The sequence below is a fragment of the Anomaloglossus baeobatrachus genome, chromosome 8 (assembly GCF_048569485.1).
Source record: "Anomaloglossus baeobatrachus isolate aAnoBae1 chromosome 8, aAnoBae1.hap1, whole genome shotgun sequence".
NCBI lineage: Eukaryota > Metazoa > Chordata > Amphibia > Anura > Aromobatidae > Anomaloglossus > Anomaloglossus baeobatrachus.
The window spans coordinates 10,796,025-10,818,215 of NC_134360.1; the positions used below are offsets into that span (position 1 = coordinate 10,796,025).

The 22,191-nt window shown below is 48.7% G+C and overlaps 1 protein-coding gene across 1 annotated transcript in view; it reads left to right on the plus strand.

The window, feature by feature from the left end:
* CACNA1D (calcium voltage-gated channel subunit alpha1 D) overlaps positions 1-22,191 on the plus strand; it is a 390,642-nt gene that overhangs the window by 219,725 nt on the left and 148,726 nt on the right. Inside the window, exons 15-16 of the mRNA XM_075321032.1 lie at positions 4,546-4,666; positions 14,508-14,622. Of these exons, the coding sequence (XP_075177147.1) occupies positions 4,546-4,666; positions 14,508-14,622 (236 nt within the window). The remainder of the gene's footprint in view (positions 1-4,545; positions 4,667-14,507; positions 14,623-22,191) is intronic.

The window sequence follows — 22,191 nt, forward strand, 5'->3', positions numbered from 1 at the left end:
ATACAGATGTAGCAAAGGTTAGCTTGACTCATATAACACAGCAAAGGGATATCGTGCACTGGCTTTCCTACACCGCCGAAGAATAGGATCAGCCATAAAAATTCAGGACATAGAATGAATACAGATGGAGCAAAGGTTAGCATCACTCACAGAACACCGCACTGGGATATCGCGGCAAAAGGCATCTGGCGCTGGCTTTCCTACACCGCCAAAGAATAGGATCAGCCATAAAAATTCAGGACATTGATGAATACAGATGGAGCAAAGGTTAGCTTGACTCACATAACACATCACGGGGATATCGTGCACTGGCTTTCCTACACCACCGAAGATTGGATCAGCCATAAAAATTCAGGACATAGAATGAATACAGATGGAGCAAAGGTTAGCATGACTCACAGAACACCGCACTGGCATATCGCGGCAAAACGCATCTGGTGCTGGCTTTCCTACACTGCCGAAGAATAGGATCGGCCATAAAAATTCAAGACATGGATTAATGCAGATGTAGCAAATGTTAGCTTGACTCACATAACACAGCATGGGGATATCATGGCACAAGGCATCTGGCACTGGCTTTCCTACACCGCCGAAGAATAGGATCGGGCATAAAAATATAAAAATTCAGGACATGGATTAATTGAGATGTAGCAAAGGTTAGCTTAACTCAAATAACACAGCACGGGGAAAATCTGGTGCTGGCTTTGCTACACCGCCGAAGGATAGGATTGGCCCTAAAAATTCAGGACATAGATGAATACAGATGTAGCAAAGGTTAGCATAACTCACATAACACAGCACTGGCAATCGCAGCAAAAAGCATCTGGCGCTGGCTTTCCTACATCATCAACCGTCAAAGAATAGGATCGGCCATAACAATTCAGGACATAATTGAATACAGATGGAACAAAGGTTAGTTTGACTCAGATAACACAGCCCTTGGATATCACAGAACAAGGCATCTGGCATACCTACTCCGCCGAAGAAAAGGATCAGCGATAGAAATTCAACAGGCCGAATACTTCTATACAACAACATCTATGAGGAGAACGTTGGCAGCCCCCTTACTGATCCAACATAAATGGGCTGGTTGTGTTGATTTTCATCTAATGGGTATAGAAGCATTTTGGTTGTCAGTTGTGATAGTGTCTGTTAGGCTGGGGTTACACAAGCATTACTGCGAGTGCATCGGATGCGACCCTCGGCTCCCGCTGTGCTGCGAGTGTAAGCCGAATGTCATGCAACTGTGATCTGATCTTGTGATCGGATCACAGTTGCGAAGGAGAGGGGAGGATTAATCTCCCTACCTCCTCCATTGCCAGTTGATGCGATTATCACACTGCACTCCGGTGTCATGCAAATGCAGTCCGATATTCCTCTCGCACCCATAGATTTCTATGGGTGCGAGTGAAAACGAATCGGATTCCTCCCACAGCATACTGTGATTGTTTTCTCGGTCCGATTAAGGCTGAGAAAATAGGGAATGACCCCATAGAATAACACGGGTCCTCGTGGAATGCGATTTTTTTTTTTTTTTTTTTTTTTTTTTGTCGCATTCCACTTGGACCGTTTTTCTCGCCATGTGTCCTAGCCCTTAAAGTGATTGGAAATAGTGAAAATGTAATTTAGCTTTGTTGATGGAAAAATACAGAAATACATGGCTTGTGAAAGGTGAAGAAACACCCAAAAAACAAAGGCAGAAAATTAATGATTTGGTTAATATTAGCCAACTGATGACATCACCATCCAGAAAAGCAGTCTGACATATTGGACGTTTTGTCTGACAGCTGTTAATAGTTGTATATATAGGTCATTTGATCACCACACAATGGATGGGCTTAAAACGCTAAAATTGCTTAACCACACCATAATAATTTCCCTAGATAACATAATGTTTTGTAATAACCCTTTAAAGGGCACCTTTCATTGTATTTTTTTAATTTATACTGAGTACCTCGTCTTATTTGGGGCTTCTCCGCTGATTCTGGAACAGTTTTTCTTTTTGTTCTGTGCTCTTCTGTTCTAAAGTTATGCCTCCCGGTAATAATGATGCAGATTTCCCTTCTCCTAACTGGGCGTGTACCACTTAACTTCTCTGTGGGCGTGGCTGAGTTTTGATTGGCCAGCTTCAGAGAAGAAACAGGAAACAGAAGTTGTGTTGTATACACCCACTTTGTTGAAGGGAAAATGTGCATGATTACCAGGGGGCATAACTTTGGAACAGATGGTCGCAGAGGAAAAACAAAAACTGTTCCAGAATCAGTGGAGCAACATTAATAGGAGGAGGTGCTAAAAAAATCCAGTGACAGGTGCCCTTTAAGAGGACACTATTTCACGCCCGGGCTCCACCAGTTATTTCTGCAGAGTACGGAGCATTTATCACACGATGACAAGTTTTTGCACTTTCCTATTAAACCCATTAGAGACTGTGCGTGGAGTAAACAGTCCCCTTTGTCATTCCCCTTCTGCTTTGTGTATTTTTAGAGGCGCTGTGTGTCTGAATGAGGATGAATCTCTTTTCATGTCTATTATACTATTGCCATGTTTATTTTGGGGCAGACAGAACTTTCCTGCCGGGATTCATTGTGCGCTATTCTTGTGCTGTTGGAGGCATCCGATCGCTGAAACGGAGCGCGGTTTAATTAGTTTTCGCTCTTGTTAGTAACTTCTAGCACAGCTTTCCATTACACTTTCTTTATATTAGATGGGCGCTTTGCAGGGATAATTAGACTGAACGCACAATCAGGCAGCGCTTTCTGTGAGATTGCTTTTGTTTGTTGACTTAATGTTACAGAATCTGCATCTTCATACCCCCCCTCCCCTAAAAGCATCCCAGGAATTACTCATTGCCTGTGTCGCTCTACTTATAGATGTAAATTGTTTTATTTTTTTCTAGAACCAGAATGGAAAACACTTACCAGAAATCAAAATCCTTCTAATAAATCTTTTTTTGCGCTTTTGCTTTTTTTTCTACCCTTATTATATAATATTTTTTTCACTTTTCTATGTGGCCATATGAGGGATTTGTAGTATTGAACACCATTCGATGCTCCATACAGTATTGTGGTAAACAGGACAATACTCCTAGGGCTTTGTAATTATTTAAAAACTATCCTCTGCAATTCGGCCGTTTGTTCTTTTAGTTTTGTGTTTACGATGTTCATTTTGTGACAAAAATGATCTGACGATATTTTCCAGGTCAGTACAATTCTAGCAATACAAAAACGTGTAGTTTTTTTTCTTAGGTAAAGGGAATCGGTCAGCAGGTTTCTGATATGTAATTTGAGAGAAGCATAATGTAGGGGTTGGGACCCTGATTCCAGCGATGTGTCACTTACTGGGCTGCTTGCTGTCATTATGATATAACCCCACCCACACCACTGATTGGGAGCATTCTATGTATAACCCTGCGGACACCACTGATTGGCAGCTTTCAGTGTATAACCTCGTGCACACCACTGATTGGCAGCTTTCTGTGTATAACCCCGCCCACACCACTGATTGGGAGCATTCTATGTATAACCCTGCGGACACCACTGATTGGCAGCATTCAGTGTATAACCCCGTCCACACCACTGATTAGCAGCTTTCTGTGCATAACCCTGCCTACACCACTGCCTGGCAGCTTTCAGTGTATAACCCCGCCCACACCACTGACTTTCTCAGTATAACTCTTCCCACACCACTGATTGGCAGCTTTTTGTGTATAACCTCGTACACACCACTGATTAAGAGCGTTCTATGTATAACCCCGTGCACACCACTGATTGGCAGCTTTCAGTGTATAACCCCGCCCACACCACTGATTGGCAGCTTTTTGTGTATAACTCCGCCCACACCACTGACTTTCTCAGTGTAACTTTTCCCACACCACTGATTGGCAGCTTTCTGTGTATAACCTCGTGCACACCACTGATTGGGATCATTCTATGTATAACCCCGTGCACACCACTGATTGGCAGCTTTCTGTGTATAACCCCACCCACACCACTGATTGGGAGATTTCTGTGTATAATCCCGCCCACACCACTGGGAGATTTCTGTGTATAATCCCGCCCACACCACTCACTTTCTCAGTATAACCCCGCCCACAACACTGATTGGCAGCTTTTTGTTTATAACCCAACCCACAGCACTGATAGGCAGCTTTTTCCTATGCATAGGGGACACAAAAAGCTGCCAATCAGTGGTGGGGACGAGGTTATACATAGTGTGAGGACTAAGAGGCACGAGACTCCTAAAACTGTAGTGATAATCTCCTGCTGATAAAGTACTGATTGTATTGACACAACAGGTCTTTGTCAGTGATTTGCAGTGTCATCCAAATGGTTAACAGCAGCGATCAGAGTCTAGGATGGACAGAGAGAGCTGAGCACTGTACGGTCATCTCCATAGACTGTCAGTGGAGTGGGGGTCCAAATGATCAACCGCCACCCAATGTAGATGGAGAAGACGTGACCCCCGTTCTTGTGATCAGTGGTGCGAGCTTTATAGATAAGAGTGATAATAACAGAGATAACGCCACTTCTCGTCCTTCTCTTGTAGATCCTGACGGGAGAAGACTGGAACGCCGTGATGTATGACGGGATCATGGCGTATGGCGGGCCGTCCTCCTCCGGAATGATTGTGTGCGTCTACTTCATCATATTGTTCATCTGCGGAAACTGTATCCTTCCTCCTGTAGATTCAGAACCCACTCCCAACCCCTGCTTAAAGGTTTCATCCCAAAATAGCAAATGATCTCTTATCCAAAGGGTTCAACTGCTGGGACTCACCGAGTGTGACATCCGGGCTCTGCAGAGCGGAGGCGCGCGCTCCACCTCCCTGCATTCACTCTATGGGCTGCGTCTCCGGCAACTTCAAGATCGGAGCTCTCCGGAGAAGAGGTTATGGATAGGGATGAGCGGGCACTACCATGCTCGGGGGCTCAGTACTGGTAACTAGTGATGAGCGGGCACTACCATGCTCGGGGGCTCAGTACTGGTAACTAGTGATGAGCGGGCACTACCATGCTCGGGGGCTCAGTACTGGTAACTAGTGATGAGCTGACACTACCATGCTCGGGGGCTCAGTACTGGTAACTAGTGATGAATGGGCACTACCATGCTCGGGTGCTCTGTACCCGTAACTAGTGATGAGTAGGCACTACCATGCTCGGGTGCTCAGTACTGGTAACTAGTGATGAATGGGCACTACCATGCTCGGGTGCTCAGTACTGGTAACTAGTGATGAGCGGGCACTACCATGCTCGGGTGCTCAGTACTGGTAACTAGTGATGAATGGGCACTACCATGCTCGGGTGCTCAGTACTGGTAACTAGTGATGAGCGGGCACTACCATGCTCGGGTGCTCAGTACTGGTAACTAGTGATGAGCGAGCACTACCATGCTCGGGTGCTCAGTACTGGTAACTAGTGATGAGCGGGCACTACCATGCTTAGGTGCTCAGTACTGGTAACTAGTGATGAGCGGGCACTACCATGCTCGGGTGCTCAGTACTGGTAACTAGTGATGAGCGGGCACAACCATGCTCGGGTGCTCTGTACTGGTAACTAGTGATGAACGGACACTACCATGCTCGGGTGCTCAGTACTGGTAACTAGTGATGAGCGGGCACTACCATGCTCGGGTGCTCAGTACTGGTAACTAGTGATGAGTGGGCACTACCATGCTCGGGTGCTCAGTACTGGTAACTAGTGATGAGCGGGCACTACCATGCTTAGGTGCTCAGTACTGGTAACTAGTGATGAGCGGGCACTACCATGCTCGGGTGCTCAGTACTGGTAACTAGTGATGAGCGGGCACAACCATGCTCGGGTGCTCTGTACTGGTAACTAGTGATGAACGGACACTACCATGCTCGGGTGCTCAGTACTGGTAACTAGTGATGAGCGGGCACTACCATGCTCGGGTGCTCAGTACTGGTAACTAGTGATGAGCGGGCACTACCATGCTCGGGTGCTCAGTACTGGTAACTAGTGATGAGCAGGCACTACCATGCTCGGGTGCTCAGTACTGGTAACTAGTGATGAGCGGACACTACCATGCTCGGGTGCTCAGTACTGGTAACTAGTGATGAGCGGGCACTACCATGCTCGGGTGCTCAGTACTGGTAACTAGTGATGAGCAGGCAGTACCATGCTCTGGTGCTCAGTACTGGTAACTAGTGATGAGCGGGCACAACCATGCTCGGGTGCTCAGTACTGGTAACTAGTGATGAGCGGGCACTACCATGCTCGGGTGCTCTGTACTCGTAACTAATGATGAGCGGGCACTACCATGCTCGGGTGCTCAGTACTGGTAACTAGTGATGAGCGGGCACAACCATGCTCGGGTGCTCTGTACTCGTAACTAGTGATGAGTGGGCACTACCATGCTCGGGTGCTCAGTACTGGTAACTAGTGATGAGCCGGCACTACCATGCTCTGGTGCTCAGTACTGGTAACTAGTGATGAGCGGGCACTACCATGCTCGGGTGCTCAGTACTGGTGACTAGTGATGAGTGGGCACTACCATGCTCGGGTGCTCAGTACTGGTAACTAGTGATGAGCGGGCACTACCATGCTCGGGTGCTCTGTACTGGTAACTAGTGATGAGCGGGCACTACCATGCTCGGGTGCTCAGTACTGGTAACTAGTGATGAGCGGGCACTACCATGCTCGGGTGCTCAGTCCTGGTAACTAATGATGAGCGGGCACTACCATGCTCGGGTGCTCAGTACTGGTAACTAGTGATGAGCAGGCACTACCATGCTCGGGTGCTCAGTACTGGTAACTAGTGATGAGCGGACACTACCATGCTCGGGTGCTCAGTACTGGTAACTAGTAATGAGCGGGCACTACCATGCTCGGGTGCTCAGTACTGGTAACTAGTGATGAGCAGGCAGTACCATGCTCTGGTGCTCAGTACTGGTAACTAGTGATGAGCGGGCACTACCATGCTCAGGTGCTCAGTACTGGTAACTAGTGATGAGCGGGCACTACCATGCTCGGGTGCTCAGTACTGGTAACTAGTGATGAGCGGGCACTACCATGCTCGGGTGCTCTGTACTCGTAACTAGTGATGAGCAGGCAGTACCATGCTCTGGTGCTCAGTACTGGTAACTAGTGATGAGCGGGCACTACCATGCTCGGGTGCTCTGTACTGGTAACTAGTGATGAGCGAGCACTACCATGCTCAGGAGCTCAATACTGGTAACTAGTGATGAGCGGGCACTACCATGCTCGGGTGCTCAGTACTGGTAACTAGTGATGAGCGGGCACTACCATGCTCGGGTGCTCAGTACTGGTAACTAGTGATGAGTGGGCACTACCATGCTCGGGTGCTCAGTACTGGTAACTAGTGATGAGCGGGCACTACCATGCTCGGGTGCTCTGTACTGGTAACTAGTGATGAGCGGGCACTACCATGCTCGGGTGCTCAGTACTGGTAACTAGTGATGAGCGGGCACTACCATGCTCGGGTGCTCTGTACTGGTAACTAGTGATGAGCGGGCACTACCATGCTCGGGTGCTCAGTACTCATAACTAGTGATGAGCGGGCACTACCATGCTCGGGTGCTCAGTACTGGTAACTAGTGATGAGCGGGCACTACCATGCTCAGGTGCTCAGTACTGGTAACTAGTGATGAGCGGGCACTACCATGCTCGGGGGCTCAGTACTCGTAACTAGTGATGAGTGGGCACTACCGTGCTCGGGTGCTCAGTACTGGTAACTAGTGATGAGCGGGCACTACCGTGCTCGGGTGCTCAGTACTGGTAACTAGTGATGAGTGGGCACTACCATGCTCGGGTGCTCAGTACTGGTAACTAGTGATGAGCGGGCACTACCATGCTCAGGTGCTCAGTACTGGTAACTAGTGATGAGCGGGCACTACCATGCTCGGGTGCTCAGTACTCGTAACTAGTGATGAGCGGGCACTACCATGCTCTGGTGCTCAGTACTGGTAACTAGTGATGAGCGGGCACTACCATGCTCGGGTGCTCAGTACTGGTAACTAGTGATGAGTGGGCACTACCATCACTAGTTACGAGTACCGAGCATGGTAGTGCCCGCTCATCACTAGTTACTAGTACTGAGCACCCGAGCATGGTAGTGCCCGCTCATCACTAGTTACCAGTACTGAGCACCTGAGCATGGTAGTACCCGCTCATCACTAGTTACCAGTACTGAGCACCTGAGCATGGTAGTGCCCGCTCATCACTAGTTACCAGTACTGAGCACCCGAGCATGGTAGTGCCCGCTCATCACTAGTTACCAGTACTGAGCACCTGAGCATGGTAGTGCCCGCTCATCACTAGTTACCAGTACTGAGCACCCGAGCATGGTAGTGCCCGCTCATCACTAGTTACCAGTACTGAGCCCCCGAGCATGGTAGTGCCCGCTCATCACTAGTTACCAGTACTGAGCACCCGAGCATGGTAGTGCCCGCTCATCACTAGTTACCAGTACTGAGCACCCGAGCATGGTAGTGCCCGCTCATCACTAGTTACCAGTACTGAGCACCCGAGCATGGTAGTGCCCACTCATCACTAGTTACCAGTACTGAGCACCTCAGCATGGTAGTGCTCGCTCATCACTAGTTACCAGTACTGAGCACCCGAGCATGGTAGTGCCCGCTCATCACTAGTTACCAGTACTGAGCACCTGAGCATAGTAGTGCCCGCTCATCACTAGTTACCAGTACTGAGCACCTCAGCATGGTAGTGCCCACTCATCACTAGTTACCAGTACAGAGCTCCTGAGCATGGTAGTGCCCGCTCATCACTAGTTACCAGTACTCAGCACCTCAGCATGGTAGTGCCCACTCATCACTAGTTACCAGTACAGAGCACCCGAGCATGTTAGTGCACGCTCATCACTAGTTACCAGTACTGAGCACCCGAGCATGGTAGTGCCCGCTCATCACTAGTTACCAGTACAGAGCACCCGAGCATGGTAGTGTCCGCTCATCACTAGTTACCAGTACTGAGCACCCGAGCATGGTAGTGCCCGCTCATCACTAGTTACCAGTACTGAGCACCTGAGCATGGTAGTGCCCGCTCATCACTAGTTACCAGTACAGAGCACCCGAGCATGGTAGTGCCCACTCATCACTAGTTACCAGTACAGAGCACCCGAGCATGGTAGTGCCCGCTCATCACTAGTTACTAGTACTGAGCACCCGAGCATGGTAGTGCCCACTCATCACTAGTTACCAGTACTGAGCACCTGAGCATGGTAGTGCCCGCTCATCACTAGTTACCAGTACTGAGCACCCGAGCATGGTAGTGCCCGCTCATCACTAGTTACCAGTACTGAGCACCTGAGCATGGTAGTGCCCGCTCATCACTAGTTACCAGTACTGAGCACCCGAGCATGGTAGTGCCCGCTCATCACTAGTTACCAGTACTGAGCCCCCGAGCATGGTAGTGCCCGCTCATCACTAGTTACCAGTACTGAGCACCCGAGCATGGTAGTGCCCGCTCATCACTAGTTACCAGTACTGAGCACCCGAGCATGGTAGTGCCCACTCATCACTAGTTACCAGTACTGAGCACCTCAGCATGGTAGTGCTCGCTCATCACTAGTTACCAGTACTGAGCACCCGAGCATGGTAGTGCCCGCTCATCACTAGTTACCAGTACTGAGCACCTGAGCATAGTAGTGCCCGCTCATCACTAGTTACCAGTACTGAGCACCTCAGCATGGTAGTGCCCACTCATCACTAGTTACCAGTACAGAGCACCCGAGCATGTTAGTGCCCGCTCATCACTAGTTACCAGTACAGAGCTCCTGAGCATGGTAGTGCCCGCTCATCACTAGTTACCAGTACTGAGCACCTCAGCATGGTAGTGCCCACTCATCACTAGTTACCAGTACAGAGCTCCTGAGCATGGTAGTGCCCGCTCATCACTAGTTACCAGTACTGAGCACCTCAGCATGGTAGTGCCCACTCATCACTAGTTACCAGTACTGAGCACCCGAGCATGGTAGTGCCCGCTCATCACTAGTTACCAGTACTGAGCCCCCGAGCATGGTAGTGCCCGCTCATCACTAGTTACCAGTACTGAGCACCCGAGCATGGTAGTGCCCGCTCATCACTAGTTACCAGTACTGAGCACCCGAGCATGGTAGTGCCCACTCATCACTAGTTACCAGTACTGAGCACCTCAGCATGGTAGTGCTCGCTCATCGCTAGTTACCAGTACTGAGCACCCGAGCATGGTAGTGCCCGCTCATCACTAGTTACCAGTACTGAGCACCTGAGCATAGTAGTGCCCGCTCATCACTAGTTACCAGTACTGAGCACCTCAGCATGGTAGTGCCCACTCATCACTAGTTACCAGTACAGAGCTCCTGAGCATGGTAGTGCCCGCTCATCACTAGTTACCAGTACTGAGCACCTCAGCATGGTAGTGCCCACTCATCACTAGTTACCAGTACAGAGCACCCGAGCATGTTAGTGCATGCTCATCACTAGTTACCAGTACTGAGCACCCGAGCATGGTAGTGCCCGCTCATCACTAGTTACCAGTACAGAGCACCTGAGCATGGTAGTGCCCGCTCATCACTAGTTACCAGTACTGAGCACCTGAGCATGGTAGTGCCCGCTCATCACTAGTTACCAGTACTGAGCACCCGAGCATGGTAGTGCCCGCTCATCACTAGTTACCAGTACTGAGCACCCGAGCATGGTAGTGCCCGCTCATCACTAGTTACCAGTACAGAGCACCTGAGCATGGTAGTGTCCGCTCATCACTAGTTACCAGTACTGAGCACCCGAGCATAGTAGTGCCCGCTCATCACTAGTTACCAGTACTGAGCACCCGAGCATGGTAGTGCCCGCTCATCACTAGTTACCAGTACTGTGCACCCGATCATGGTAGTGCCCACTCATCACTAGTTACCAGTACTGAGCACCTCAGCATGGTAGTGCTCGCTCATCACTAGTTACCAGTACTGAGCACCCGAGCATGGTAGTGCCCGCTCATCACTAGTTACCAGTACTGAGCACCTGAGCATAGTAGTGCCCGCTCATCACTAGTTACCAGTACTGAGCACCCGAGCATGGTAGTGCCCGCTCATCACTAGTTACCAGTACTGAGCACCTGAGCATAGTAGTGCCCGCTCATCACTAGTTACCAGTACTGAGCACCTCAGCATGGTAGTGCCCACTCATCACTAGTTACCAGTACAGAGCACCCGAGCATGTTAATGCCCGCTCATCACTAGTTACCAGTACAGAGCTCCTGAGCATGGTAGTGCCCGCTCATCACTAGTTACCAGTACTGAGCACCTCAGCATGGTAGTGCCCACTCATCACTAGTTACCAGTACAGAGCACCCGAGCATGTTAGTGCACGCTCATCACTAGTTACCAGTACTGAGCACCCGAGCATGGTAGTGCCCGCTCATCACTAGTTACCAGTACTGAGCACCTGAGCATGGTAGTGCCCGCTCATCACTAGTTACCAGTACAGAGCACCCGAGCATGGTAGTGTCCGCTCATCACTAGTTACCAGTACTGAGCACCTGAGCATGGTAGTGTCCGCTCATCACTAGTTACCAGTACAGAGCACCCGAGCATGGTAGTGTCCGCTCATCACTAGTTACCAGTACTGAGCACCCGAGCATGGTAGTGCCCGCTCATCACTAGTTACCAGTACTGAGCACCTGAGCATGGTAGTGCCCGCTCATCACTAGTTACCAGTACTGAGCACCTGAGCATGGTAGTGCCCGCTCATCACTAGTTACCAGTACAGAGCTCCTGAGCATGGTAGTGCCCGCTCATCACTAGTTACCAGTACTGAGCACCCGAGCATGGTAGTGTCCACTCATCACTAGTTACCAGTATTGAGCACCTCAGCATGGTAGTGCCCACTCATCACTAGTTACCAGTACAGAGCACCCGAGCATGTTAGTGCCCGCTCATCACTAGTTACCAGTACAGAGCTCCTGAGCATGGTAGTGCCCGCTCATCACTAGTTACCAGTACTGAGCACCCGAGCATGGTAGTGCCCGCTCATCACTAGTTACCAGTACAGAGCACCCGAGCATGTTAGTGCCCGTTCATCACTAGTTACCAGTACAGAGCTCCTGAGCATGGTAGTGCCCGCTCATCACTAGTTACCAGTACTGAGCACCCGAGCATGGTAGTGTCCACTCATCACTAGTTACCAGTATTGAGCACCTCAGCATGGTAGTGCCCACTCATCACTAGTTACCAGTACAGAGCACCCGAGCATGTTAGTGCCCGCTCATCACTAGTTACCAGTACAGAGCTCCTGAGCATGGTAGTGCCCGCTCATCACTAGTTACCAGTACTGAGCACCCGAGCATGGTAGTGCCCGCTCATCACTAGTTACCAGTACTGAGCACCCGAGCATGGTAGTGTCCACTCATCACTAGTTACCAGTACTGAGCACCTCAGCATGGTAGTGCCCACTCATCACTAGTTACCAGTACAGAGCACCCGAGCATGTTAGTGCCCGCTCATCACTAGTTACCAGTACAGAGCTCCTAAGCATGGTAGTGCCCACTCATCACTAGTTACCAGTACAGAGCACCCGAGCATGTTAGTGCCCGCTCATCACTAGTTACCAGTACAGAGCTCCTAAGCATGGTAGTGCCCGCTCATCATTAGTTACCAGTACTGAGCACCCGAGCATGGTAGTGCCCGCTCATCACTAGTTACCAGTACAGAGCACCCGAGCATGGTAGTGCCCGCTCATCACTAGTTACCAGTACAGAGCACCCGAGCATGGTAGTGCCCGCTCATCACTAGTCACCAGTACTGAGCACCCGAGCATGGTAGTGCCCACTCATCACTAGTTACCAGTACTGAACACCTGAGCATGGTAGTGCCCGCTCATCACTAGTTACCAGTACTGAACACCTGAGCATGGTAGTGCCCGCTCATCACTAGTTACCAGTACTGAACACCTGAGCATGGTAGTGCCCGCTCATCACTAGTTACCAGTACTGAACACCTGAGCATGGTAGTGCCCGCTCATCACTAGTTACCAGTACTGAGCACCCGAGCATGGTAGTGCCCGCTCATCACTAGTTACCAGTACTGAACACCTGAGCATGGTAGTGCCCGCTCATCACTAGTTACCAGTACTGAACACCTGAGCATGGTAGTGCCCGCTCATCACTAGTTGCCAGTACTGAGCACCTGAGCATGGTAGTGCCCGCTCATCACTAGTTGCCAGTACTGAGCACCTGAGCATGTTAGTGCCCGCTCATCACTAGTTACCAGTACTGAGCACCCGAGCATGGTAGTGTCCGCTCATCACTAGTTGCCAGTACTGAGCACCTGAGCATGGTAGTGCCCGCTCATCACTAGTTGCCAGTACTGAGCACCTGAGCATGTTAGTGCCCGCTCATCACTAGTTCTGGATGCTCAGCCCTTGCTCTGGCGAGAATGATAAGTACACCGGTTATGCACACTTTCGCTTGGCAGAGCCTCTTTATTCGCTCACAGCAAGTCCAAGAGGTGAAACCTCCAATAATCATCATGGTTTTCCCCTATCCTTTTGATTTGAGATCAATTGCCATTTTGGGAATAACCCTTTAAGGCAAGGATATGTTACCTGAGAAACCCATTGAAAAAGACTGTTATAAATAGTCCCACAATTACGCCTTCTACGACTTGCGGTTGCAGAGGGGCCGCCATCACTGGGACCCTCCCCGTTAAACAGAACCTGGATCTCCGCACCTCCGCTCCCGTTGCTCATGCAGTGAGGTGGACTGGGAATTGATTGACCCTGCGCACGCCGGCCCCCGCTCCACTCACAATCTACTGGCCTGATGTAGACCACCAAGGTCAGCGCTTTGTTTCCATCAAGCCTGGAGGCCGGCGCATTCCGGACCACCAAAATGTTCAAACTTCTCGCCACTGAGGTCCACAATGAAGGAGAACCAAGGGCGGGAGACCTGTTTAGTGATCTGTGTGGATCCCAGTGATCAGAAATCTCTCACTTATCTCATAGGTAAATGTGTTTTGTGGGAAAACCCCTGTAAAGGTTTGTTCTCCCCCTTTCTTCAGGAGGGCACCACTCCTCTGCCTCTTGTTTGCTGGCGGCGGTGCGCTCCGGATGATTGACAGCTCGCTATGCGTTCATCCACTGCTGCCTTAGTGTGGAAACTGAAACAGGGTGGATTCAGCTTCAGGGCAGCGCTTACAAGCTCAGTTGTAAAGAGATTGTATTGGCTGCGCTCATTTCCTAGGAGACCGGCCACCGCTGTAAGCTGCAGAGGTGGCCAGTAACCTAAGAAATGAGCAGTGCACAATGAAATAGTAATGTGTGATGTTGCTTACTTTTAGAAGCACTTTGCGATTTTACCCGTTTAGATGCGAGACCCCCTCTAGCGGCTAATCAGTGGTGACAGACCTCACAGTGATGCAGATGACGACGTCTCGGCTCATTCTTCATATCAATGACGATGACAATGTGCCTCGTCTTCTGGCCTCTGGTAACACGCTGTGCATGGGCGATTGTCTTCCTGAATCCTCACACCGCAGATATCCTACTGAATGTCTTCTTGGCCATCGCTGTGGATAATTTGGCAGATGCCGAGAGTTTGAACACTGCGCAGAAGGAAGCCGCGGAGGAAAAGGAGAAGAAAAAGAGCGCAAGGTACGGAGCATGAATGCAGAGTGTACAGTAAGGGTTAATAGCGAGCAAGGAAACATTGGGACAAAATAGTCAAATGTGGGTCCACAAAAAAAGTAAGCATTTTGGCGCCATTCTTTATAGGTAGGAAAAGCTTGGATTTTTTTTTCTGCGCACAGGATAAACAGATGTCACAGGGATGGTAATGACGGTAACATGGAAGAAACCTGGATCCAGCGCACTGGTGAAAATCGGTCTGGATACCCCGTCAGAATGGAGCAGTGGCCGCACGTGCGCTCCAACACTCCACTCATTCACTATTGGACTGCTGTGGAAAGCTGAGCACTTGGCAGTCCAGTAGAGAATGAATAAGGAGTGGCACCCATGCATCATTGAGAACCCCGTCCTTGGAATCACTGGGGTCCCAGCAGTCGGACCCCCTACCATCCTGCAAGTTATCACCTATCCTGTGGACAGGTCAGGGTCACCGCCACCATTTGGTGAACCCCGGCATGTGCTGGGCCCCACATCCCACTCTGCAATGTGCGACATCCGTCATTCATGTGCAGGGAATATGTGCACTGCGTGTACGGAGCTGAGCCTGCTCAATGCCGCACGGGTGCCGACTGTGTTACACAGCAGACAGACATCTATTGGCTGGGATCGAATCTCACTCTGATTGCAACAGTTAAATCTAGTATTTTCCACTGTCAATCGGGACAATGACATCCGGGGGAACCTGATTGTATGAGCCAAAGGTGTTGTATCAGGTAGGGAGTGAACTGAAATCCCCCGTGTGTGGGGGGCTTCAGAGGAGAATAGTCAGTATACAATACACTGCAATAATACAGCATTGCAGAGCACTGTGCATGCAATCAAGTGGTCCCCTCAGAACCAATAAAAAAAAAATAAGAAAAAAAAGAACGATATTTTAAAAAATATAAACGTTCCACCTTTTTCATGGAATGGAATAAAATCTTAAAAAATAAAATTTCACAATTATCATGTGTGTAACTGGCCAAACTGATAAAGTATCAAACTATTCCATATGGTCACCACCAAAATGAAAATAAAAAATAAAATAAAAAATAAAATAGAAAATCCTTGTTTTTGTAAAAGAAAACAAAAAAAACCAAAAAAACAAAACACCCTCGCAAACCTCAATTTAAGGCCACTTTACACGCTGCAATATCGGTCCCGATATCGCCAGCGTGCGTTCCTGCCCCCATCGGTTGTGCGACACGGGCAAATCACTGCCTGTGTCGCACAGCATCGGCCGGACCCGTCACACATACTTACCTTCCCTGCGACGTCGCTGTGACCGGCGAACCGCCTCCTTTCTAAGGGGGCGGTCCGTGCGGCGTCACAGCGACGTCACTGAGCGGCCGCCCAATAGAAGCGGAGGGGCGGAGATGAGCGGGACGTAACATCCCGCCCACCTCCTTCCTTCCGCGTTGCGGGCCGGCGGTAGGTAAGGAGAGGTCCCTCGTTCCTGCGGTGTCACACGGAGCGATGTGTGCTGCCGCAGGAGCGACGAACAACTTCGTACCTGCAGCTCCAACGATTTTTGAGAATGGACCCCCATGTCACCGATGAGCGATTTTGCACGTTTTTGCGACGATACAAAATCGCTCATAGGTGTCACACGCAACAACATCGCTACAGCGGCCGGATGTGCGTCACAAATTCCGTGACCCCAACGACTTCGCATTAGCGATATCGTAGCGTGTAAAGCCCCCTTTATACCTCAAAAATTAATCCCTGTTGCAACTGTGTAAACCAAAAAAAAACTTAAAGCTCTTGGTAGGCAAAAAATGAACAGAAGAGGGCGCAGTGTGACTCTATTGCCCCAGGGTCTGCAGAAACCTGGAAACTTGTAGCCGGCCTGGTGATAATTGTTAATTTTGTGAATAATTCATCATAAAGGGACAGTTTTCTGCTTATTTTCTTCTCCCTGCTTTTCTTCAGTATAATTTATTTTTTATCAGCCATACGGATCTAGAGATATGGGCTTTTTTTAATATTTAAGTTTTGTGGGTATTTTTTACAATCGGGTGGTACTTCCAGGATAACAATGCTGCACAAGCTAAAGACACGCCCCTGAGGATCCTGTGAGCCACACCCTCGAGGATCCTGTGAGCCACACCCCTTTGTAAAGATAAGAATAACAAGAACTAAATAAAAAGGGCCATATCTCTGGAACCGTATGGCAGATTAATAAAAAATAAAAATTGGAATACCGTGGGGCGCAACAGGAATAAAACAAGAGCAGACGCTGGACACCTCTGACCTGGTGACATGTCCTCTTTAAACTCAATAAGGAATATTAATATTACAGATTCATGACTATTGGTTACTTCTGATGTAGATATTTTATAAATCCGCATTTTATGATGTATTTTCTGGTTTGGTCATTTAATTATTTCTGTGAGTTTTACCAGAATAGTAACTTTCCAATCAATGCCCTCCCCCCCGGCTGTGACCTTTCACCCTGCTCGTCCCCTCGCTGAGCCGCAGGTAATCCGTGCACAGACTCGCCGGGCTCAGCACTGCTGCGCTTGATAGGAATTACACAGCTTAGAGCCGGCGTGTAAAGGAGCCGCTCCGCTTATTCCATGGCCCCTGATGAGCCGCGGGCAGCAATGACGGCATTAACCGGCCCCAGAATCAGATCTGGACCATAATGGACCAGTTAATAAATACCAGTTCCTGGTAATGTTCCCTTCTATTCATTCTGGAGGTAAAATGATGAAATGACGCCCCCTGCGTCTGCAGAGAGGATGATTATAATTATCATTAATTTCCTGAGCACGCTCAGACCCAGCATTTATAGTCCTCTATTTTTATCCGCTGTGACTGTGTCATGGAAATCAATGTGTAAATGTGTCCTGCGCCCCCCGGGCCTGTCCGCCATGCATTATTGATTCCCAGCACTGGGTGCACTTCTGACATGCTTTGTTAGATTTTGGAAAGGGTGCCTGGATATTCCCGCGTGTGCGGTGGGTGTGGGACCGGGGCACCCTGTCGGCCCATAACACTCATAGTAAATGTGTGCGCTTGTTCTATAGTAGACAGAGACATAGTCACAGAGGGTTTCAAAAGCAATTCCCCCTGTCGCTGAGCTAGTGCATAAAAGGTTCTGCTCAGCTTCACTCCTGTATTTCATTGTTCATTTGTTTCCTAAAGGCAACCCGGTGTCAGAATAGTATTAAAGAAAAATGTACTTCCATTCTGTGATGTAACGACTGTCCTTGCTCCGTTCTTTCAGCGTTATGTATAGAGGAGTTGAGACCACAGATCTTCACAGAGGGCAAAGGGGAACGAGCATCTAGAGTCTCAGGGAGGGCAGAGAAAAATAGCTATAGAAAGGGAGAATAGCACAAGAAGAGCAAATAGTGCAGGATAGAAGCTGTGCTGATGGAGTTAAGACAGCAGCACTCTGGATCTACACGACATTCACATCCAGCCTATATTACTGGGATGGGACACTCTGAATCTACACGACATTCACATCCAGCCTATATTACTGGGATGGGACACTCTGAATATACACAACATTCACATGCAGCCTATATTACTGGGATGGGACACTCTGGATCTACACGACATTCACATCCAGCCTATATTACTGGGATGGGACACTCTGAATCTACACGACATTCACATGCAGCCTATATTACTGGGATGGGACACTCTGAATATACACAACATTCACATGCAGCCTATATTACTGGGATGGGACACTCTGGATCTACACGACATTCACATCCAGCCTATATTACTGGGATGGGACACTCTGAATCTACACGACATTCACATGCAGCCTATATTACTGGGATGGGACACTCTGAATCTACACGACATTCACATCCAGCCTATATTACTGGGATGGGACACTCTGGATCCATACGACATTCACATGCAGCCTATATTACTGGGATGGGACACTCTGGATCCATACGACATTCACATCCAGCCTATATTACTGGGATGGGACACTCTGAATCTACACGACATTCACATGCAGCCTATATTACTGGGATGGGACACTCTGGATCTACACGACATTCACATCCAGCCTATATTACTGGGATGGGACACTCTGAATCTACACGACATTCACATCCAGCCTATATTACTGGGATGGGACACTCTGGATACACACGACATTCACATCCAGCCTATATTACTGGGATGGGACACTCTGGATACACACGACATTCACATCCAGCCTATATTCCAAGGATGTGACACTCTGGATACACATGGCATTCACATCCAGCCTATATTACTGGGATGGGACACTCTGGATCTACACGACATTCACATTCAGCCTATATTACTGGGATGTGACACTCTGGATACACATGGCATTCACATCCAGCCTATATTACTGGGATGGGACACTCTGGATCTACACAACATTCACATCCAGCCTATATTCCAAGGATGTGACACTCTGGATACACATAGCATTCACATCCAGCCTATATTACTAGGATGGTACACTCTGGATACACACGACATTCACATCCAGCCTATATTACTGGGATGGGACACTCTGGATCTACACGACATTCACATCCAGCCTATATTCCAAGGATGTGACACTCTGGATACACATGGCATTCACATCCAGCCTATATTACTAGGATGGTACACTCTGGATACACACGACATTCACATCCAGCCTATATTACTAGGATGGTACACTCTGGATACACACGACATTCACATCCAGCCTATATTCCTGGGATGGGACACTCTGGATCTACACGACATTCACATCCAGCCTATATTCCAAGGATGTGACACTCTGGATACACATGGCATTCACATCCAGCCTATATTACTAGGATGGTACACTCTGGATACACACGACATTCACATCCAGCCTATATTACTGGGATGGGACACTCTGGATCTACACGACATTCACATGCAGCCTATATTACTGGGATGGGACACTCTGGATACACATGGCATTCACATCCAGCCTATATTACTAGGATGGGACACTCTGGATACACACGACATTCACATCCAGCTTATATTACTGGGATGGGACACTCTGGATCCATACGACATTCAACATCCAGCCTATATTACTGGGATGGGACACTCTGGATCCATACGACATTCACATCCAGCCTATATTACTGGGATGGGACACTCTGGATACACACGACATTCACATCCAGCCTATATTACTGGGATGGGACACTCTGAATACACACGACATTCACATCCAGCCTATATTACTGGGATGTGACACTCTGGATCCATACGACATTCACATCCAGCCTATATTACTGGGATGGGACACTCTGGATACACACGACATTCACATCCAGCCTATATTACTAGGATGGGACACTCTGGATACACACGACATTCACATCCAGCTTATATTACTGGGATGGGACACTCTGGATCCATACGACATTCAACATCCAGCCTATATTACTGGGATGGGACACTCTGGATCCATACGACATTCACATCCAGCCTATATTACTGGGATGTGACACTCTGGATCCATACGACATTCACATTCAGCCTATATTACTGGGATGGGACACTCTGGATCCATACGACATTCACATCCAGCCTATATTACTGGATGGGACACTCTGGATACACATGGCATTCACATCCAGCCTATATTCCAAGGATGTGACACTCTGGATCCATACGACATTCACATCCAGCCTATATTACTGGGATGGGACACTCTGGATCCATACGACATTCAACATCCAGCTTATATTACTGGATGGGACACTCTGGATCCATACGACATTCACATCCAGCCTATATTACTGGGATGGGACACTCTGGATACACATGGCATTCACATCCAGCCTATATTACTGGGATGGGACACTCTGGATCCATACGACATTCACATCCAGCCTATATTACTGGATGTGACACTCTGGATCCATACGACATTCACATCCAGCCTATATTACTGGGATGGGACACTCTGGATACACACGACATTCACATCCAGCCTATATTCCAAGGATGTGACACTCTGGATCCATACGACATTCACATCCAGCCTATATTACTGGGATGGGACACTCTGGATCCATACGACATTCACATCCAGCTTATATTACTGGGATGGGACACTCTGGATCCATACGACATTCACATCCAGCCTATATTACTGGGATGGGACACTCTGGATACACATGGCATTCACATCCAGCCTATATTACTGGGATGGGACACTCTGGATCCATACGACATTCACATCCAGCCTATATTACTGGGATGTGACACTCTGGATCCATACGACATTCACATCCAGCTTATATTACTGGGATGGGACACTCTGGATCCATACGACATTCACATCCAGCCTATATTACTGGGATGGGACACTCTGGATACACATGGCATTCACATCCAGCCTATATTCCAAGGATGTGACACTCTGGATCCATACGACATTCACATCCAGCCTATATTACTGGGATGGGACACTCTGGATCCATACGACATTCAACATCCAGCCTATATTACTGGGATGGGACACTCTGGATCCATACGACATTCACATCCAGCCTATATTACTGGGATGTGACACTCTGGATCCATACGACATTCACATCCAGCCTATATTACTGGGATGGGACACTCTGGATCCATACGACATTCACATCCAGCCTATATTACTGGGATGGGACACTCTGGATCCATACGACATTCACATCCAGCTTATATTACTGGGATGGGACACTCTGGATACACATGGCATTCACATCCAGCCTATATTACTGGGATGGGACACTCTGGATCCATACGACATTCACATCCAGCCTATATTACTGGGATGGGACACTCTGGATACACATGGCATTCACATCCAGCCTATATTACTGGGATGGGACACTCTGGATCCATACGACATTCACATCCAGCCTATATTACTGGGATGTGACACTCTGGATCCATACGACATTCACATCCAGCTTATATTACTGGGATGGGACACTCTGGATCCATACGACATTCACATCCAGCCTATATTACTGGGATGGGACACTCTGGATACACATGGCATTCACATCCAGCCTATATTCCAAGGATGTGACACTCTGGATCCATACGACATTCACATCCAGCCTATATTACTGGGATGGGACACTCTGGATCCATACGACATTCACATCCAGCCTATATTACTAGGATGGGACACTCTGGATACACACGACATTCACATCCAGCCTATATTACTGGGATGGGACACTCTGGATCTACACGACATTCACATCCAGCCTATATTACTAGGATGGGACACTCTGGATACACACGACATTCACATCCAGCCTATATTACTGGGATGGGACACTCTGAATACACACGACATTCACATCCAGCTTATATTACTGGGATGGGACACTCTGGATCTACACGACATTCACATCCAGCCTATATTACTGGGATGGGACACTCTGGATCCATACGACATTCACATCCAGCCTATATTACTGGGATGGGACACTCTGGATCCATACGACATTCACATCCAGCCTATATTACTGGGATGGGACACTCTGGATCCATACGACATTAACA